This window comes from Leucoraja erinacea, chromosome 27 (genome assembly GCF_028641065.1).
Source record: "Leucoraja erinacea ecotype New England chromosome 27, Leri_hhj_1, whole genome shotgun sequence".
Taxonomy (NCBI): Eukaryota; Metazoa; Chordata; class Chondrichthyes; order Rajiformes; family Rajidae; genus Leucoraja; species Leucoraja erinaceus.
In genome coordinates, this window is record NC_073403.1 from 31,306,801 (window position 1) to 31,323,313 (window position 16,513).

Below are 16,513 nucleotides of genomic sequence, written 5' to 3' on the forward strand. Positions count from 1 at the left end.
CCAAATCCTGTTTCAGTTCCCTAGCTCTAGATTATGCCTGAGCTAACAACCCTTTTCATTCTGTCATGTAAATTCTTGTTGGAATTATGTATGTTCCAGTGAGAGAAACTGACAAGGGTGAGTTGAAAGGCAGTTTCTTCCAGCGTGTGAAGATAACACTTCATGACCCAGTTCGGGTTCAATCTCGTGAATCAGTACTCCATTGCTACCAAACCAATTATATCTTCCCTTGAAAATGGTGATTAAAAGTGTAGACATTCAGAAAAACCCAAGAAACTGCATTTGCTGGAATCTTAAGCAAGATTCTTTCAGCACTTTGTGTTTTGCTATAGAATTTGTGATAGTTCATCAAAACTCTATTTAATTAGACCACAGACTTTCTCACTCTGTTACTCCCAATTTCTTGGATCCATGCTTCCTAATTGTTTTCAGTGTAAATAGATGCACATTTACTCTCCATGTTCCACGAACTGGCATCATGATCCTTCCATATAGTAAAACTTGACTTCACAGTTTAAAAGCATAAGCACTCATTTATTTGTGTTGCACTCTGTTAGCTCCAACTAGCCGACTTGCTTAACCTGCCACTCACCGTTAATTTTGTCACCAGCTTTGTTTCTTCAACAGCCTTTACACTTTCTAGATAATATAAATTCTGCATAGTTTGGGACCAACTTTTTACTAATTCTCATAATAACAGCATTGATCTGCAATTCCAATTTTGAAGGAAATAGACAGTCGAAAGATGAACCTCCCATATCCAGGATAGTAGTTCAAGCAAATGTGACGAATGATGGATTGTTTTTCCTATTTATTAAGTATACGATTTCATGTGAAATGGGTTTAGAGAATCTGAATCTAAAGGCTAATTATCATGAAGCATTCATTCTAATCATTAATGTCACTCAGGGCACATGATCATTAGTAAAGGAAATGAAAAATTGTCATTTGGGTACAAGATGATGATAATTCAATTAGGGAATTACAGTAGAAAGAATTCTGTGCTCCATCCACCTGCCTTTATTAATAACTCTGGGATTGGAATGCAATTTTATTTTCTACAGTATTTACATTCCTTTACTTGATGAGCAGAGTGTTTCAATAGACAATAGGTGCAGGAGTAGGTCACTCGGCCCTTTGAACCAGCACCGCAATTCAATGTGATCATCCCCAATCAGTACCCCGTTCCTGACTTTTCACCATACCCCCTGACTCCGCTATCTTTGAGAGCTCTATCTAGCTCTCTCATGACAGTATCCAGAGAACTGGCCTCCACCGCCCTCTGAGGCAGAGAATTCCACAGACTCACAACACTCTGTGAGAAAAATTGTTTCCTCGTCTCCGTTCTAAATGGCTTACGCATTATTCTTAAACTGGGGCTCTGGTTCTGGACTCCCCCAACATCGGGAACATGTTTCCTTTCATACGTGTCCAAACCCTTAATAATCTTGCATGTTTCAATAAGATCCCCTCTCACCCTTCTAATCTCCAAAGTATACAAGCACAGCCGCTCCATTCTCTCAGCATATAACAGTCCTGGGAATTAACCTTGTAAACCTATGCTGCACTCCCGCAATAGCAAGAATGTCTTTCCTCAAATTAGTGGACCAAAACTGCACACAATACTCCACAAACTGGCATCCCAAAGATCCACAGTGTTTATAGATTCAACAGGCACTATAAGTTTCCTCTGGTGCTGTGAGTGTTAGTATCTGGGAGTTAATGGGAATGTGGGGAGTTTAAAACAAATATAGTAGTATGGTGTAATGCAAATAAGTGTTTGATGGCATAGACATGATGGGCCTAAAGGCTTGATTCCATGCTGTATTACTCAATGCATTTAACCTAATTGGGAAAGAGAATTCACAACCACAGCTTAATTGTACCTTGTATATGCATCAGACTTATCTCTGCTCATACAGACAAATTGCAAACGCTGAAAGGTTCTAAATTATGTCTGCCAGAGAGCAACCCCATATGCTGTGAAATCAGGCAGGCTCCAATAGAAGCACATGTTCCCGTTTTTTCTCATCTCAAATTACATATGGATAAGTGATCAGAATGCCGAAACCTGGAAACGGGTACAACCTGTTCCTGTGCACATCACATCTACAGCCCAGCAAAAGGCAATTTGGACTAACTAGCCCACGAAGATAATATTCTACACAGCTGTTCTTTTTATCTATTTAACCCTATCAGCACAACATTCTAGTCATTTCTTCCTCGCATTTATTTATGTATTCAAAATGCATATATAATTCACTTCAACTGCTCAATGTGGTACTTACATCCACATTCTTTACAACTTTGAGTAAGAAGGTTGGTGTATTAGTACATTTTGTGTATTTATGGTCACTTAGTTGTATTCATACAGTGGAAATATCTTTATCAATTCTGCCAAAGCCCTTCAGAATTTTAATAAAAATAGATTAACTTGCCATTAACTTTTCTCCCTTCAAACCTGTTTATTGTTTCTTGATATCTTTTTTCTTTGTAGTTATTTACTTTCACCATTTCAATATCAACATCAGAATTGCACACAAATTTAAATTTTCATTCAGGCCCTTAAATGTTATAGAATTGTAATCTACTCTTTTTTAACTTTAAACAATTAAAACAAAAACATTTTTATTGGTGGAAAATATTAACTTAATCTTTTTCTGTGTTTATAAGGATGCTCTCAGAAAATAGGATTTTCATTTGGTAAAGCCAAGGTTTGTGCTTATTCTGGCCTCTACTATTGTGAAATGTGTCATCAGGATACAGAGACTATTATTCCATCCAGAATGATGCATAACTGGGATCTGACTAAACGAGGGGTGAGTGTGTTCACTGCACATTGTGTTAATGTTTTAAAATATTACTGAAGAGCACATGTTGCCCCATTTCTATATCAGCATGGATTTCATGTGAACACTCGTATGTTAAGTTCTCATTATCCAGTGATTTATCTGTGAAATGCACTTTAAATTAGAAGCACACAAATATGAAGCAGGAAAATAGAGAGACAAATCCATTTGCCATGTTTTGTAGCAGCCAAGAGTTTGCAGCAACTGAGATGCTGTTTATTACCCACCCTACCTGCCCATATGATATAATGAAAGGATATTCAAGTAAGGCAACTCTTTCACGGTTCAGGTACAAGGAATAATAATATTTACAATTCCACTCAGGAAAAATATCAGCAATGTTTTTGCTGTAAGCAGAAAATCTTGGTGTGTGCTCCAATTCAAAATTACTCGCAGTAGCACTAATGTGGTGTTGCACAAATTCTCTCAGAGCGATTGTTATTGTCAAGGAAATTACTGTTTTGGAATAATAAGCAGTAGTTAACAATATCTTTCTCTATTCAAGTTGATGTTTCTGCATTTTCAAACAAAGGTTTCCAATGTGGCAGCAAGGTTCCTGCAACAGATCAAAAATGAGCCATTCATTGATCTTGATGTGATAAATGGAAGTCTCTATCAGTACGTTGAACATATGGCTCGGGCTCGTAAGAGTAGAGATCAGTTGAAGATATTGGAAGACTATCTCTTCACGTGTCGGAGCGGTGCAGTCCAGGATCTCTATAAAAGGTGAGCTATCACGGCATGTAATTTCAAAGGTTTCAAAGATCTTTTATTATCATAAACCAATGAAGGTACAGTAATATGCGAATTACCATACAACCATACGAAAAAAAAGCAACAAGACACACAATTACATAAAAGTTAACATAAACATCCACCACAGTGGATTCCCCACATTCCTCACTGTGATGGAAGGCAATAAAGTCCAATCATCTTCCTCTTTATTCTCTCGCGGTCGGGGCAGTCGAACATCCATCGGGGCGATTGAAGCTCCCGCATTGGGGCGGTCAAAGCTCCCGCGTCGGGGCGATCGAAGCTCCCGCGTCGGGGCGATCGAAGCTCGTGTCGGGGCGATTGAAGCTCCCGCATTGGGGTGGTCAAACTCTCGTGTCGGGGCGATCGAAGCTCTCGTGTCGGGGCGATCGTAGCTCCCGCATTGGGGCGGGTCGAGATCTCTTGTGTCGGGGCGATCGAAGCTCTCGTGTCGGGGAATTACGATCGAAGCTCCCGCGTCGGGGCAACATCGAACACAACTGTCGGGGCGATCGAAGCTCTCGTGTCGGGTGGATCGAAGCTCCCGCGTCGGGGAAGGCAAGCTCGTCCAATCATCTCGGGCGATCTTTATTCTCTCGCGGTCGGGGCGATCGAAGCTCCCGCCATCGGGGCGATCGAAGCTCCCGCGTCGGGGCGATCGAAGCTCTCGTGTCGGGGGCGATCGAAGCTCTCGTGTCGGGGCGGGCGGTCGAAGCTCTCGTGTCGGGGCGATTGAAGCTCTCGTGTCGGGGCGATTCTCGAAGGGGCGATCGAATCTGGGGGCGGTCGAAGCTCTTGTGTCGGGGCGGTCGAAGCTCTCGCGTCGGGGCGATCGAAGCTCTCTCGTGTCGGGGCGATCGAAGCTCTCGTGTCGGGGCGATCGAAGCTCTCGTGTCGGGGCGATCGAAGCTCTCGCGTCGGGGCGGTCGAAGCTCCCGCGTCGGGGCGATCGAAGCTCCCGCGTCGGGGCGATCGAAGCTCTCGTGTCGGGGCGATCGAAGCTCTCGTGTCGGGGCGATCGAAGCTCTCGTGTCGGGGCGATCGAAGCTCTCGCGTCGGGGCGATCGAAGCTCTCGCGTCGGGGCGGTCGAAGCTCCCGCGTCGGGGCGATCGAAGCTCTCGCGTCGGGGCGGTCGAAGCTCTCGCGTCGGGGCGGTCGAAGCTCTCGCGCCTTGGGGGTCAAAGCTCTCGCGTCGGGGCGGTCGAAGCTCTCGCGTCGGGGCGATCGAAGCTCCCGCGTCGGGGCGATCGAAGCTCTCGTGTCGGGGCGATCGAAGCTCCCGCGTCGGGGCGATCGAAGCTCTCGCGTCGGGGCGATCGAAGCTCTCGTGTCCGGGCGATCGAAGCTCCTGCGGCTTGGAGCTCCCGAAGTCAGTCTCTAAACTGAGACCGCGAGTTCCAAGATGTTAAAGTCCCCAGGCTCACGCGGTTGGAGCTCCTGAAGTCGGTCCCCAGCAAAGGTCACCAACTGCTCGATGTTAGGCCGCAGTGTCACTTTGGGAGACGCACACCGTACAAGTTTAATTGTATTCCTTTGCTCATTTAAAATTAGCTTGTATGTCATGTAATTTGTCCTTTAATATAGCATTTACTCCTGCACTTGGTCAGCCAAGGCCTAATGGATCTTCCAGTTGCAAATTATTTTAACTCCCCTTCCCATTCCTACGCTGGTCTTTCTGTCCTGGGTAGCCTCCATTGCCAAAGTGAGGCTACACGCAATCTGGAAGAACCGCGCCACACATTCTCCTTGGGTAGCTTACAATGTAGACTTTGAATTCTACAATCTTGTGTAACCTAGATGAGGCTGTCACCAGGGTCTCTTCTATACCCGGTGACTCTGCTCTCACTCCCCATCTAGTAACAAGGGCAGAGTCCCCTTTGTCCTCACCTTCCACCCTACCAGCCATCACATGCAACAAATAATCCTCCGACATTTTCGCCACCTCCAAAGTGATCCCAGCACTTGCCACATCTTTTCATCTCCTCCCTGTCTGCTTTCCGCAGAGACCGCTCCCTCCGTAACTCCCTGGTCAATTTGTCCCTTCCCACCCCCTCTCCGGGCACCTTCCCTTGCAACTGCAGGAAATGCCACGCTTGTCGCTTTACCTCCCCCCTTGATTCCATTCAAGGACCCAAGCAGTCTTTACAGGTGTGGCAGAGGTTCACCTGCATCTCCTCCAACCTCATCTATTGCATCCGCTGCGCAAGATATCAGCTGCTGTACATCGGTGAGACCAAGCGTAGGCTTGGCGACCGATTTGCCGAACACCTCCGCTGGGTTCGCAATAACCAACCTGTTCTCCCGGTGGCTCAACACTTCAGCTCCCCCTCCCATTCAGAATCCGACCTTTCTGTCCTGGGCCTCCACCATGGCCAGAGTGAGGACCACCTTGAATTGAAGGAGCAGTGCCTCATATTTTGCTTGGGCAGTTTGCACCCCAGTGGCATGAACATTGACTTCTCTAATTTCAGGTAGTCCCTACTTTCTCCTCCTCTTCTCAGCTTTCCCTCAACCCACTGGCTCCACTCTTCCTTTCTTCTCCCCGCACCAGCCCCCCTCCCCCACCCTCCCATCAGTCTGAAGAAGGGTTTCGACCCGAAACGTGGCCTATTTCCTTCGCTCCATAGATGCTGCCTCAACCTCATCCATCTTGTAGTGATCTCCCCATTCATCTTTTACTGATCCCCTCATGCTTCCTGTAGTGATCCCCCATCCATCCTGTAGTGATCCCCTCATTCAACACCGCTGACATCCCCATGCTCTCCCCTCATAATTTTACATACTGCAACCAACACGTACTAATTCACCTGCCTTAATCCATCCATTTCGCACCAATTGCCTTCTCAACAACCCCCCCCCCCCCCCCCCCCCCCCCTATCTATCCACCCCGCACTGATTCACACACCCCCTGACCCTATTGTGCTTCATGGTCTTCAGAGCGAACATTGACTATGTTTGATAGCAGAAAGCAATCAAATGTGTTTTAATTCCCAATGTTATTTGTTTTGATACCTTTAAACATATTACCAAAATAACATTTGCTGCAGTTATGTCCTTTGGCCATCTCTTGTCAGTTAGTGTAATGTTTAACCTGTCAGATGGGTATAGTCGGTTTTAACAGCTATTATCATGAAATACCTTTAAAATTTTCCTCGCAACCTGTATATTTTGTTGTGGATAAATTATGTGGGAAGCCAGAATGTTTCTGTGCCAATAGCAATAACGACCCATGCTATGGCCATGTCATGGTAATTTTAGGTCCTTCACAGAAAACATGCTTGCATTAATCTGTAGTGTGTATGGTTAAGCATATATGTTACCATAGTCCAGGATTTATTGAAACCGGTTGATCATACGCTGAATAATCCAACCACATTTTTGTTTGGAAGTGGAAAGAACTAATAGAAATTGCATTCATTGCAATGTGTAAAAAGAGTTGAGGTACTGTATTATAATTTTGCTGCATGTCATTGTGGTATATATCATGTCTTGATTGGTGAATGTGTTTAGTTTGTGAGTTATTTAAAAGAGCTGGAGAAACTCAGCGGATGCGGCAGCATCTATGGAGCGAAGGAAATAGGCAACGTTTCAGGCCGAAACCCATTTCCTTCCCTCCATAGATGCTGCTGCACCTGCTGAGTTTCTCCAGCACTTTTGTCTACCTTCGATTTTCCAGCATCTGCAGTATCTTCCTAAGCATAATATGTGAATGCTTCATTGAGCATAATTCCGACTGGTAACTACGCACTTCGTCCGAGCACATTATCGCAAACCGTTTTAAATGACCACCTAAACTGTAATTTGGCAACCTAAAAAGCTGCCAAGGTTGCCCGGCTGGCAACAGGGAAAAAAAGTTAAGCGAGAGCCCTGCAATTAACCTATAAACCTGTACGATTTTGGAGTGGGGGGAGAAACTGGAGCAGCCAGAGAAAACAAAAGCGGTCTCAGGAAGAAAGTACAAACTCCATATAGACAGCACCCATAGTCAGGATCGAACCTGGGTCTTTGGCGCTGTACCTCAACCGCAGCGCCACCGTGGTGTCCCATCTGTTATTCCATCTGTTTTTCATTTATTCATTCATGGGAATTGGGCATTGCATGCATTGCCTTTGGAAAAATGGTGAGACTGCTTTTATGAACCTACACAGTCCCACTGGTGAGGCAACTCCCATATTGCTATTGGGGAGGAAGTTCCACTGTGGGTTATTTGCTCCATTGACTAGCTTTTTCTACTGCCAGGGAACTGGCCTCATTCTTCTCGAAAACAAGCCTTATCCATCATTGGCTGGCGTTCCATATTTGTTTAAAGAAATAAGCTGTTTAACGTGAATGAAAAACGATACTTCCCTTTAGCAGTGTGGAACATTTAGCATTGGTTATCTGTTTCAGGTTGGATCAGAAGAAGTATCTCTTGGAATCAGCCCATCTATACAGTGTCTCTGATCTTCGACAGGTCAATGATTTTTAACTCCCTTATTTATGTTCTACAATGTAAAATATGTGATTTTTTAAATTATAATCATTCATTTTAATAAATATGTTACTTCAGCCTAAATTAATTCTCAGATCTTACCAATTTGGAATTTTGCAGCATATTTTCCAAATATCGTGATGAAATTAAAAGCCTGAAGGCATTTGAGAATCTGCATTACTGCCTGATATATGTCCCACATAGTTTATGCTGCATCCCATAGCCAAAAGATTAACGTGATTCAGTCACATCTGGATGTCCTAATGTTGTGCTTCTGTCACTGGACATGGATTGTAAAGAAAAACAAGGAACTATAGACCAGTGAGCCTAACCTCTGTGCTAGGAAAGTTAATGGAGTGGATTCTGGAGGATAAGATAACATGCAAATAGATAGACAGGGGTTGATTAGGGATCATCAGCATGGTTTTGTTTGTGGGAGCTCGTGTCTCACTCATTTTTAGTTTTTTAAAGAAATAACTAAGAAGGTTGTCGAGGACATGAAGTAGACATAGTCTGTGTGGACTTCAGCAAGACCTTTGAAGGTAGGCTGCTCTATAAGTTGATTTTGCATGAGCACCAGAGAGAGTTAGCGAACTGGTTACAGAATTGGCTTCATGAGAGGAAGCAGAGGGTGGTGGTGCAACGTTGTTTTTCAGACTCGAGGCCTATGACTGGCGATGCGCCTTGTAGGTCGGTGCTGAGCCCATTGCTACTGTAGTTTATATCAATGATTTGGATGAAATTGTACTTTGGCAGGATCAGTATGTTTGTATTTGATACTAAAATAGATAGTATCACAGTCAATGCAGATGGTTATCCAGATTTACAATGGGATCGTGATCAGCTGGGCAAATGGACTGAGGAATTGCTAATGGAGTTTAATTTGGATAAGCCTGAGGTGTTGCATCTTGGGAAGTCCACTCGGGGCAGGGATTTCACAGTAGAGCCCTGGTGAGTGTTGTGGAGTGGAGGGATCTAGGAATATGTAATAGTTTCCTGAAAGTAGTGTCATAGGTAGATGGGGTGCTGAAGGAGGATTTTGGTACATTCAATTAGAGTGACTTTGAGAATTCTCAGTAAGGGAATTGAGCATATATGTTGAGATGTTATGTTACAGTTGTACAAGATATTTGTGAGGCTGCACTTGGAGTATATGTTCAATTTTAATCACCCTGCTTTTGGAAAAAGTACACAGACAATTTATGAGGATGATACCAGGGAATCAGGGACCGAACTATAGGGGGAGATTAACCTGGCCTGCATAGAAACATAGAAAATAGGTGCAGGAGGAGGCCATTTAGCCCTTCGAGCCTGCACCGCCATTCATTGTGATCATGGCTGATCATCCACAATCAGTAACCCGTGCTTGCTTTCTCTCCATATCCCTTGATTCCACTAGCCCCTAGAGCTCTATCTAACTCTCTTTTAATTTCATTCAGTGAATTGGTCTCTACTGCCTTCTGTGGCAGAGGATTCCACAAATTCACCACTCTGGGTGAAAAATGGTTTTCTCATCTCAGTTTTAAATGGCTTCCCCTTTATTCATAGACTGTGGCCATTGGTTCTGGACTCCCCCAACATTGGAAACATTTTTCCTGAAACTAGCTTGTCCAGTCCTTTTATAATTTTATATGTGTCTATAAGATTTCCCCCTCATCCTTCTAAACTCCAGTGAATACAAGCCCAGTCTATCCAATCTTTCATATGACAGTCCCGCCGTCCCGGGGATTATCCTCGTGGACCATACGCTGTACTGTCTCAATAGCAAGGATGTCCTTCCTCAAATTAGGAGACCAAAACTGCACACAATAATCCAGCTGTGGTCTCAACAGGGCCGTATACAACTGCAGAAGGACCTCTTTACTCCAATACTCAAATCCTCTCGTTATGAAGGCCAACATGCCATTAGCTTTCTTCACTGCCTGCTGTACCTGCCTGTTTACTTTTAGTGACTGGTGTACAAGGACACCCAGGTCTTGTTGTACTTCCCTTTTTCATAATCTGACACCATTGAGATAATAATCTGCCTCGTTGTTCTTGCAGCCAAAGTGGATAACCTCACAGTTATCAACATTATACTGCATCAGCCATGCATCTGCCCACCCACTCAACCTGTCCAAGTCACCCTGCAATCTCCTAGCATCCTCTTCTCAGATCACACTGCCACCCAGCTTTGTGTCATCTGCAAATACTTTTAATCCCATCATCTAAATCATAAATATTGTAAACAGTTGCGGCCCCAACACCGAGTCTTGCGGCACTCCACTAGCCACTGCCTGCCATTCTGAAAGAGACCCGTTTATTCCTACTCTTTGTTTCCTGTCTGCCAGCCTATTCTCTATCCATGTAAATACCCCACCCATAATACCATGTGCTATAATTTTGCCCACTAATCTCGTGTGGGACTTTATCAAAGGCTATCTGAAAGTCCAGATACACTACATCCACTGGCTCTCCTTCATCCATCCATTTTACTTGTCACATCCTAAATAAATTCCAGAAGATTAGTCAAGCAGGATTTCCGCTTCATAAATCCATGCTGACTTGGACTAATCCTTTTACTGCTATCCAAATGCGCAATTATTACTTCTTTAATAATTGACTATAGCATCCTCCCCACCACCGATGTCAGGCTAACTGATCGGTAATTCCTTGTTTTCTATCTTGCTTATTTATTGAAAAGTGGGATAACATTAGCTATCCTCCAATCCACAGGAACTCATCCTGAATCTGTAGAACATTGGAAAATGATCACCAATGCATCTACAATTTCCAGAGCCACCTCCTTGAGTACCCTGGGAATCTGACCATCAGGCCCTGGGGATTTATCAGCCTTCAGTCCCATCAGTCTACCCAATACTATTGCTCGCCAAATGCAAATTTCTTTCAGTTCCTCTGACTCCCTAGATCCTCTGTCCTCTAGTATATCTGGGAGATTGTCTGTCTCTTCCTTAGTGAAGACAGAACCAAAGTACCTGTTCAACATTTCTGCCATTTCATTGTTCCCCGTAATAATTTCACCTGTTTCTGCCCTCAAGGGACCCACATTTGTCTTTGCTACTCGTTTTCTCTTAAATAGCTAAAGAAGCTTTTACTGTCCTTCTTTATATTTTTTGCCAGCTTACCCTTGTACTTCATCTTTTCACCCCATATTGCCCTTTTTGTTAACTTCTGTTGTCCTTTGAAAATTTCCCAATTGTGGCTTCCTGCTACTCTTTGCTGTGTTAAACACCTTTTCTTTCCATCCCTAACTTCCCTTGCCAGTCATGGTTACCTCTTACTCCTTTTAGAACCTTTCTTCCTCTTTGGAATGAAATTATCCTACATATTCTGGATTATGCCCAGAAATTCCTACCATTACTGTTCCATCGTCATTGCTGCTTGGATCCTTCTCCAGTCGACCGTGGCCAGCTCATTTCTCATGCCTTCATAATCCCTTTTGTTCAACTGCAGCACTGACTCGTCTGATTTAACCTTCTCCCTCTCAAATTGCAGATTAAAACTTATATTATGGCCACTACCTCCTAGCATTTCCTTTACCTTGAGTTCCCTTTATTAAATCTGGTTCTTTAAACAACACTAAATCCGGAATTGCCTTCTCTCTGGTAGGCTCCAGTACACCCACCACCCTTTATGTGAAAAGGTTACCCCTCAGATTCCTATGAAATCTTTTCCCCTTCATCTTAAACCTTTGTCCTCTGGTCCTCGATTCACCTACTCAGGGCAAGAGACTCTGTGCGTCTACCCGATCTATTCCTCTCATGTTTTTATACTCCTCTATAATATCACCCCTCATTCTCCTGCTCTCCAAGGAATAGAGTTCCACCCTACTCAGGACAGAGATAGAATGTAGTCGGAGACAGTAAGACTGGTGGGAGAACTGGGTAGGAGGAAGGGATGGGGAGAGAGAGGGAAAGTAAGGGCTATTTGAAGTTAGAGAAGTCAATGTTCATACCGTTGGGGTGTAAGTTACCCAAGTGAAATATGAGGTGCTGTTCCTCCAATTTGCACTGGGCTTCACTCTGACAATGGATGAGGTCCAGGACAGAAATGTCAGATTGGGAATGGGAGGGGGGGTTAAAGTGCTAAGCAACCAGGAGGACTGAGCGGAGGTGTTCAGTGAAACGATCGCCGAGCCTGCGCTTGTTCTTGCTGATGTACAGGAGTTGACATCTGGAACAGCGGATACAGTAGATGAGGTTGGAGGAGGTGCAAGTGAACCTCTGCCTCACCTGAAAAGACTGTCGGGGTCCTTGGATGGAGTCGAGGGGGGAGGTAAAGGGACAGGTGTTGAATCTCCTGCGGTTGCAGGGAAAAGTACCTGGGGAGGGGGTGGTTTGAGTGGGAAGGGACGAGTTGACCTAGGAGTTGCGAGTGAATGGTCTCTGCAGAAAACAGAAAGGGGTGGAGTTGTGAAGATGTGGCCAGTTGTGGGATCCCGTTGGAGGTGGCGAAAGTGTTGGAGGAGTATATGCTGTATGCGACGGCTGATGGGTGGAAGGTGAGGACAAAGGGGACAAAGGGGACTCTGTCCTTGTGAATGGGGGGAGGGGGAACAAGAGCGGAGTTATCAAGGAGACCCTAGTGAGAGCCTTATCTATAATGGAAGAGCGTTTCCTAAAGAATGAGGACATCTCTGATCTAGTATAGAAAACCTCATCCTGAGCGCAGATGCGGAGATGGAGGAATTGGGAGTAGGGGATAGAGTCTTTACAGGAGCAGGGTGGGAAGAAGAGTGCCTAGACAGCTATGTGAGTCAGTAGGTTTGCACCTATGCAGAACTCACTGAACTCTACCTCTGCTACATTGACGACTGCATCGGTGCTACCTCTTGCACCCATGCAAAACTCACTGACTTCATCAACATCACCACTAATTTCCATCCGGCACTCAAATTCACTTGGATCATCTCTGACATCTCCCTACCGTTTTTGGATCTCACTGTCTCAATCACAGGAGACAGACTATTGAACGACATCTACTACAAATCTACTGACTCCCACAGCTATCTAGACTACACTTCTTCCCACCCTGATCAGAAAAGCTTATGTAAAACTTAAGAAACCTGACAAAGTATTGAAGTATGCTGAAAGAAGCATTACAGAATGGATTCACCTGATCTTGAGCAAGAGAAAAAATGATTCATTGATTATCTTTTGCATGATTTTCAAACCATGTTTGAAGCACAGAAATCTCAGTGTATTTCACCATGCATCAACTCTGAAATTCATATTTTGCACACCAGTGTTTCTGTGGTATTTTTGAATTTGGACATGCCCTGACGAAAACTTGCTGATAGTTAATGTGTCTATATGAAAAAAACATGTTATTTAGTGTACTAATTAAGCTGTATGCCAACGTCATTCGTTCATCTTGCAGATAGCCCATGGAATGTTTGAAGCATTCATACAGCAGGCTATCCATTATGCCACCAATCACGTCTATATGTGTGACCTTTGTACTCAACGAGGCTTCATCTGCCAGATCTGCAGCAGTGACGACATCATCTTCCCTTTTGAATTTGAATCAACTACAAGGTATGCAGTTCAACTCTCAACTAGCAACTACAGTTCTTATCAGACTATGTACAAAGCCGGTGAACTACAGGAAAAATTCAACAAGAAGACGTAGCATACATTGGCAATTAGAGTATTTGAAGAATCTGCACACACAGCTTCCAATTAGAAAAACAAGTTGATACATTTGCAAATGGAGATTAACCTTCATCCTAACGTCTAATATGTTATAGATATTTCATGTACTGCTGACATTTTTGTAGTAATTTGAAGAATATTGTCAAGCTTATAAGGGTTCAGAAAAGATTTACGAGGATGTTGCCAGAACTAGAGGGTGTGATCTATAGGGAGAGGTTGAGTTGGGTCTATTCCATGGCGAGCAGGAGGATGGGGGGAGATCTTATAGAGGCATATAAAATCATGAGAGGAATAGGTCGGGTAGATGCACAGAGTCTCTTGCCTAGAGTAGGGGAATCGAGGACCAGAGGACATAGGATCAAGGTGAAGTGGAAAAGATTTAATAGGAATCCAAGGGATAACTTTTTCAGTCAAAGGGTGGTGGGTGTATCGAACAAGCTGCCAGAGGAAAGATTGAAAAGACTAGGCTTGTATTCACTGGAGTTTAGAAGGATGAGGGGAATCTTATAGAAACATATAAAAGGACTAGACTAGCTAGGATGCAGGAAAAATGTTCCCAATGTTGGGCAAGTCCAGAACCAGGGGCCACAGTCATAGAATAAAGGGGAGACCATTTAAGACTGAGGTGATAAAAAACGTTTTCACCCAGAGAGTTGTGAATTTGTGGAATTCCCTGCCACAGAGGGCAGTGGAGGCCAAATCACTGGATGGATTTAAGAGAGAGTTAGATCTAGGGCCTAGTGGAATCAAAGGAGACGGGGAGAAGGCAGTTTTCACCAACCATGAGAGTTGTGATTTTGGGGAATTCCAGGCCACAGAGGGCACAGCTTAAGGATGGAGGGGAAATTTAAAACTGAGATGAGAAGAACTTTTTTCACACAGAGAGTGGTGAATAACTCTCTGCCACTAGTAGAGGCCAGTCCATTGGAATATTTAAGAGGGAGTTAGATGGGCCCTTGTGGCTAAGGGGATCAGAGGGTATGGAGAGAAGGCAGGTACGGGATACTGAGTTGGATGATCAGCCATGATCATATTGAATGGCGGTGCAGGCTCAAAGGGCCGAATGGCCTACTCCTGCACATAATTTCTATGTTTCTATGTTTCTATGATCACAATGAATGGCGGTGCTGGTTCGAAGGGCCGAATGGCCTCCTCCTGCACCCATTTCTATGTTTCTATGTCTATGTTTCTAGGAGGTAGTTGAGGCTGGGACTATCCCATTGTTTAAGAAACAGTTAGACAGGAACATGGATAGGACAGTTTTGGAGTGATATGGACCAAGCGCAGCCAAGTGGGACTAGTGTAGCTGGGACATTGTTGGCTGGTGTGGGCAAGTTGGGCCGAAGGGCCTGTTTCCACACTGTGTCACTCTATGACTAATAGTGTATGGTTTTTATTGTATTTGAATGTGAAGTGCTGGTGCTCTATCCCAGCCACTTTGATGTTGCTGCTCATTGACTCAGCTGATTGTAGCCAGAAAAGGACATACAATGCTGGAGTAACTCAGCGGGGCAGGCAGCATCTCTGTAGGACATCGATAGGTAACGTTTCGGGTCAGGACCCTTCTGCAGACTGTAGACATGGTGTTGTTTTCCATAATGCTGTTGGGGGTTTGGTGTTTTTCATTGGACGTGGCAGACTTTTCTTTGTTAAACACGGAAAACATTGTGGACAACTTTACATGATTAAATGTTTAAAAAAAGTATTCTGGAAACACGTAGCAGGCATGGCAGCAACTGTGATTAAACAATAGTTAATGAATCGGATCAAAGACTTTATTAAAACTAGTAAGCAGATTAATTTTAAATTTCGAAGAGAATGATGAAAGATGGATAGGACAAGGGAACATCCATTGATAGGGAGACTCTGACATTGTAATGGTGATGCACTCTTTATGAAGCTCTCTGCTGAATAGTTTAGTTTAGAGATACAGTGCGGAAACAGGTCCTTCGGCCCACCGAGTCCACGCCAACCAGTGATCCCTGCACTACCTACACTCATTAGGGACAATTTTTTACAATTAACCTACAAATATGTACGCCTTTGGAGTGTGAATCTCAGAGAAAACCCAGGTGGTCACGGGGAGAACGTACAGACTGCGTACGGTCAGAACCCGTAGTCTGGATTGAACCCGTGTCTCTGGCGCTGTAATGCAGCAACTCAAAAGTCAATAGTTACTGATGGCCCTATGGATCACCTGAGGCAGTTATTCAGAGTAAACTAAAAATCACATAAAAGCTAAGTTTATAAAAAGCTGGCTATTGACAATTTTTCGAAACCTTAACATTTCCCTCTCCTCTACATTGGTAAAATGGATTGAAATTTGCCCATCAGGTTTATATGGGAATCCTTTAATCTCAGTCGAATGTGCCTGATTCGAACAAGATTGAAATCTGAGGAAGAGACTGCGATGGTAATTCAAAGAATCTACTGTATTTCACTCTAACGGAGATATTCCACCAGGGTGGTGAATCTGTTGTATTCTTTGCCACAGAAGGCTGTTGTGGCAAAATCAGTGGATATATTTAAGGCAGAGATAGATAGATTTGTACGTGTGTCAGAGATTATGGGGAGAAGGGTTCTTCCTCCTGCACCTATTTTCTATGTTTCTATCAAGGGATATGGTGAGAAGGCAGGCACGGGTTATTGATTGGGGACGATCAGCCATGATCAGAATGAGCTTCCAGTGAAGGTGGTGGAGGCAGGTTCGTTTTTATCATTTAAAAATAAATTGGATAGTTACATGGATGGGAAGGGAATGGAGGGTTATGGTCTGAGCGCAGGT

At 44.1% G+C, this 16,513-nt stretch overlaps 1 protein-coding gene across 2 annotated transcripts in view; it reads left to right on the plus strand.

Moving 5' to 3' along the window:
- plekhm1 (pleckstrin homology domain containing, family M (with RUN domain) member 1) overlaps positions 1-16,513 on the plus strand; it is a 64,737-nt gene that overhangs the window by 41,339 nt on the left and 6,885 nt on the right. For both annotated transcript variants that reach the window (XM_055657377.1, XM_055657378.1), the window contains exons 8-11: positions 2,674-2,819; positions 3,382-3,575; positions 7,993-8,056; positions 13,454-13,611. In XM_055657377.1, coding sequence (XP_055513352.1) covers positions 2,674-2,819; positions 3,382-3,575; positions 7,993-8,056; positions 13,454-13,611 — 562 coding nt within the window. The remainder of the gene's footprint in view (positions 1-2,673; positions 2,820-3,381; positions 3,576-7,992; positions 8,057-13,453; positions 13,612-16,513) is intronic.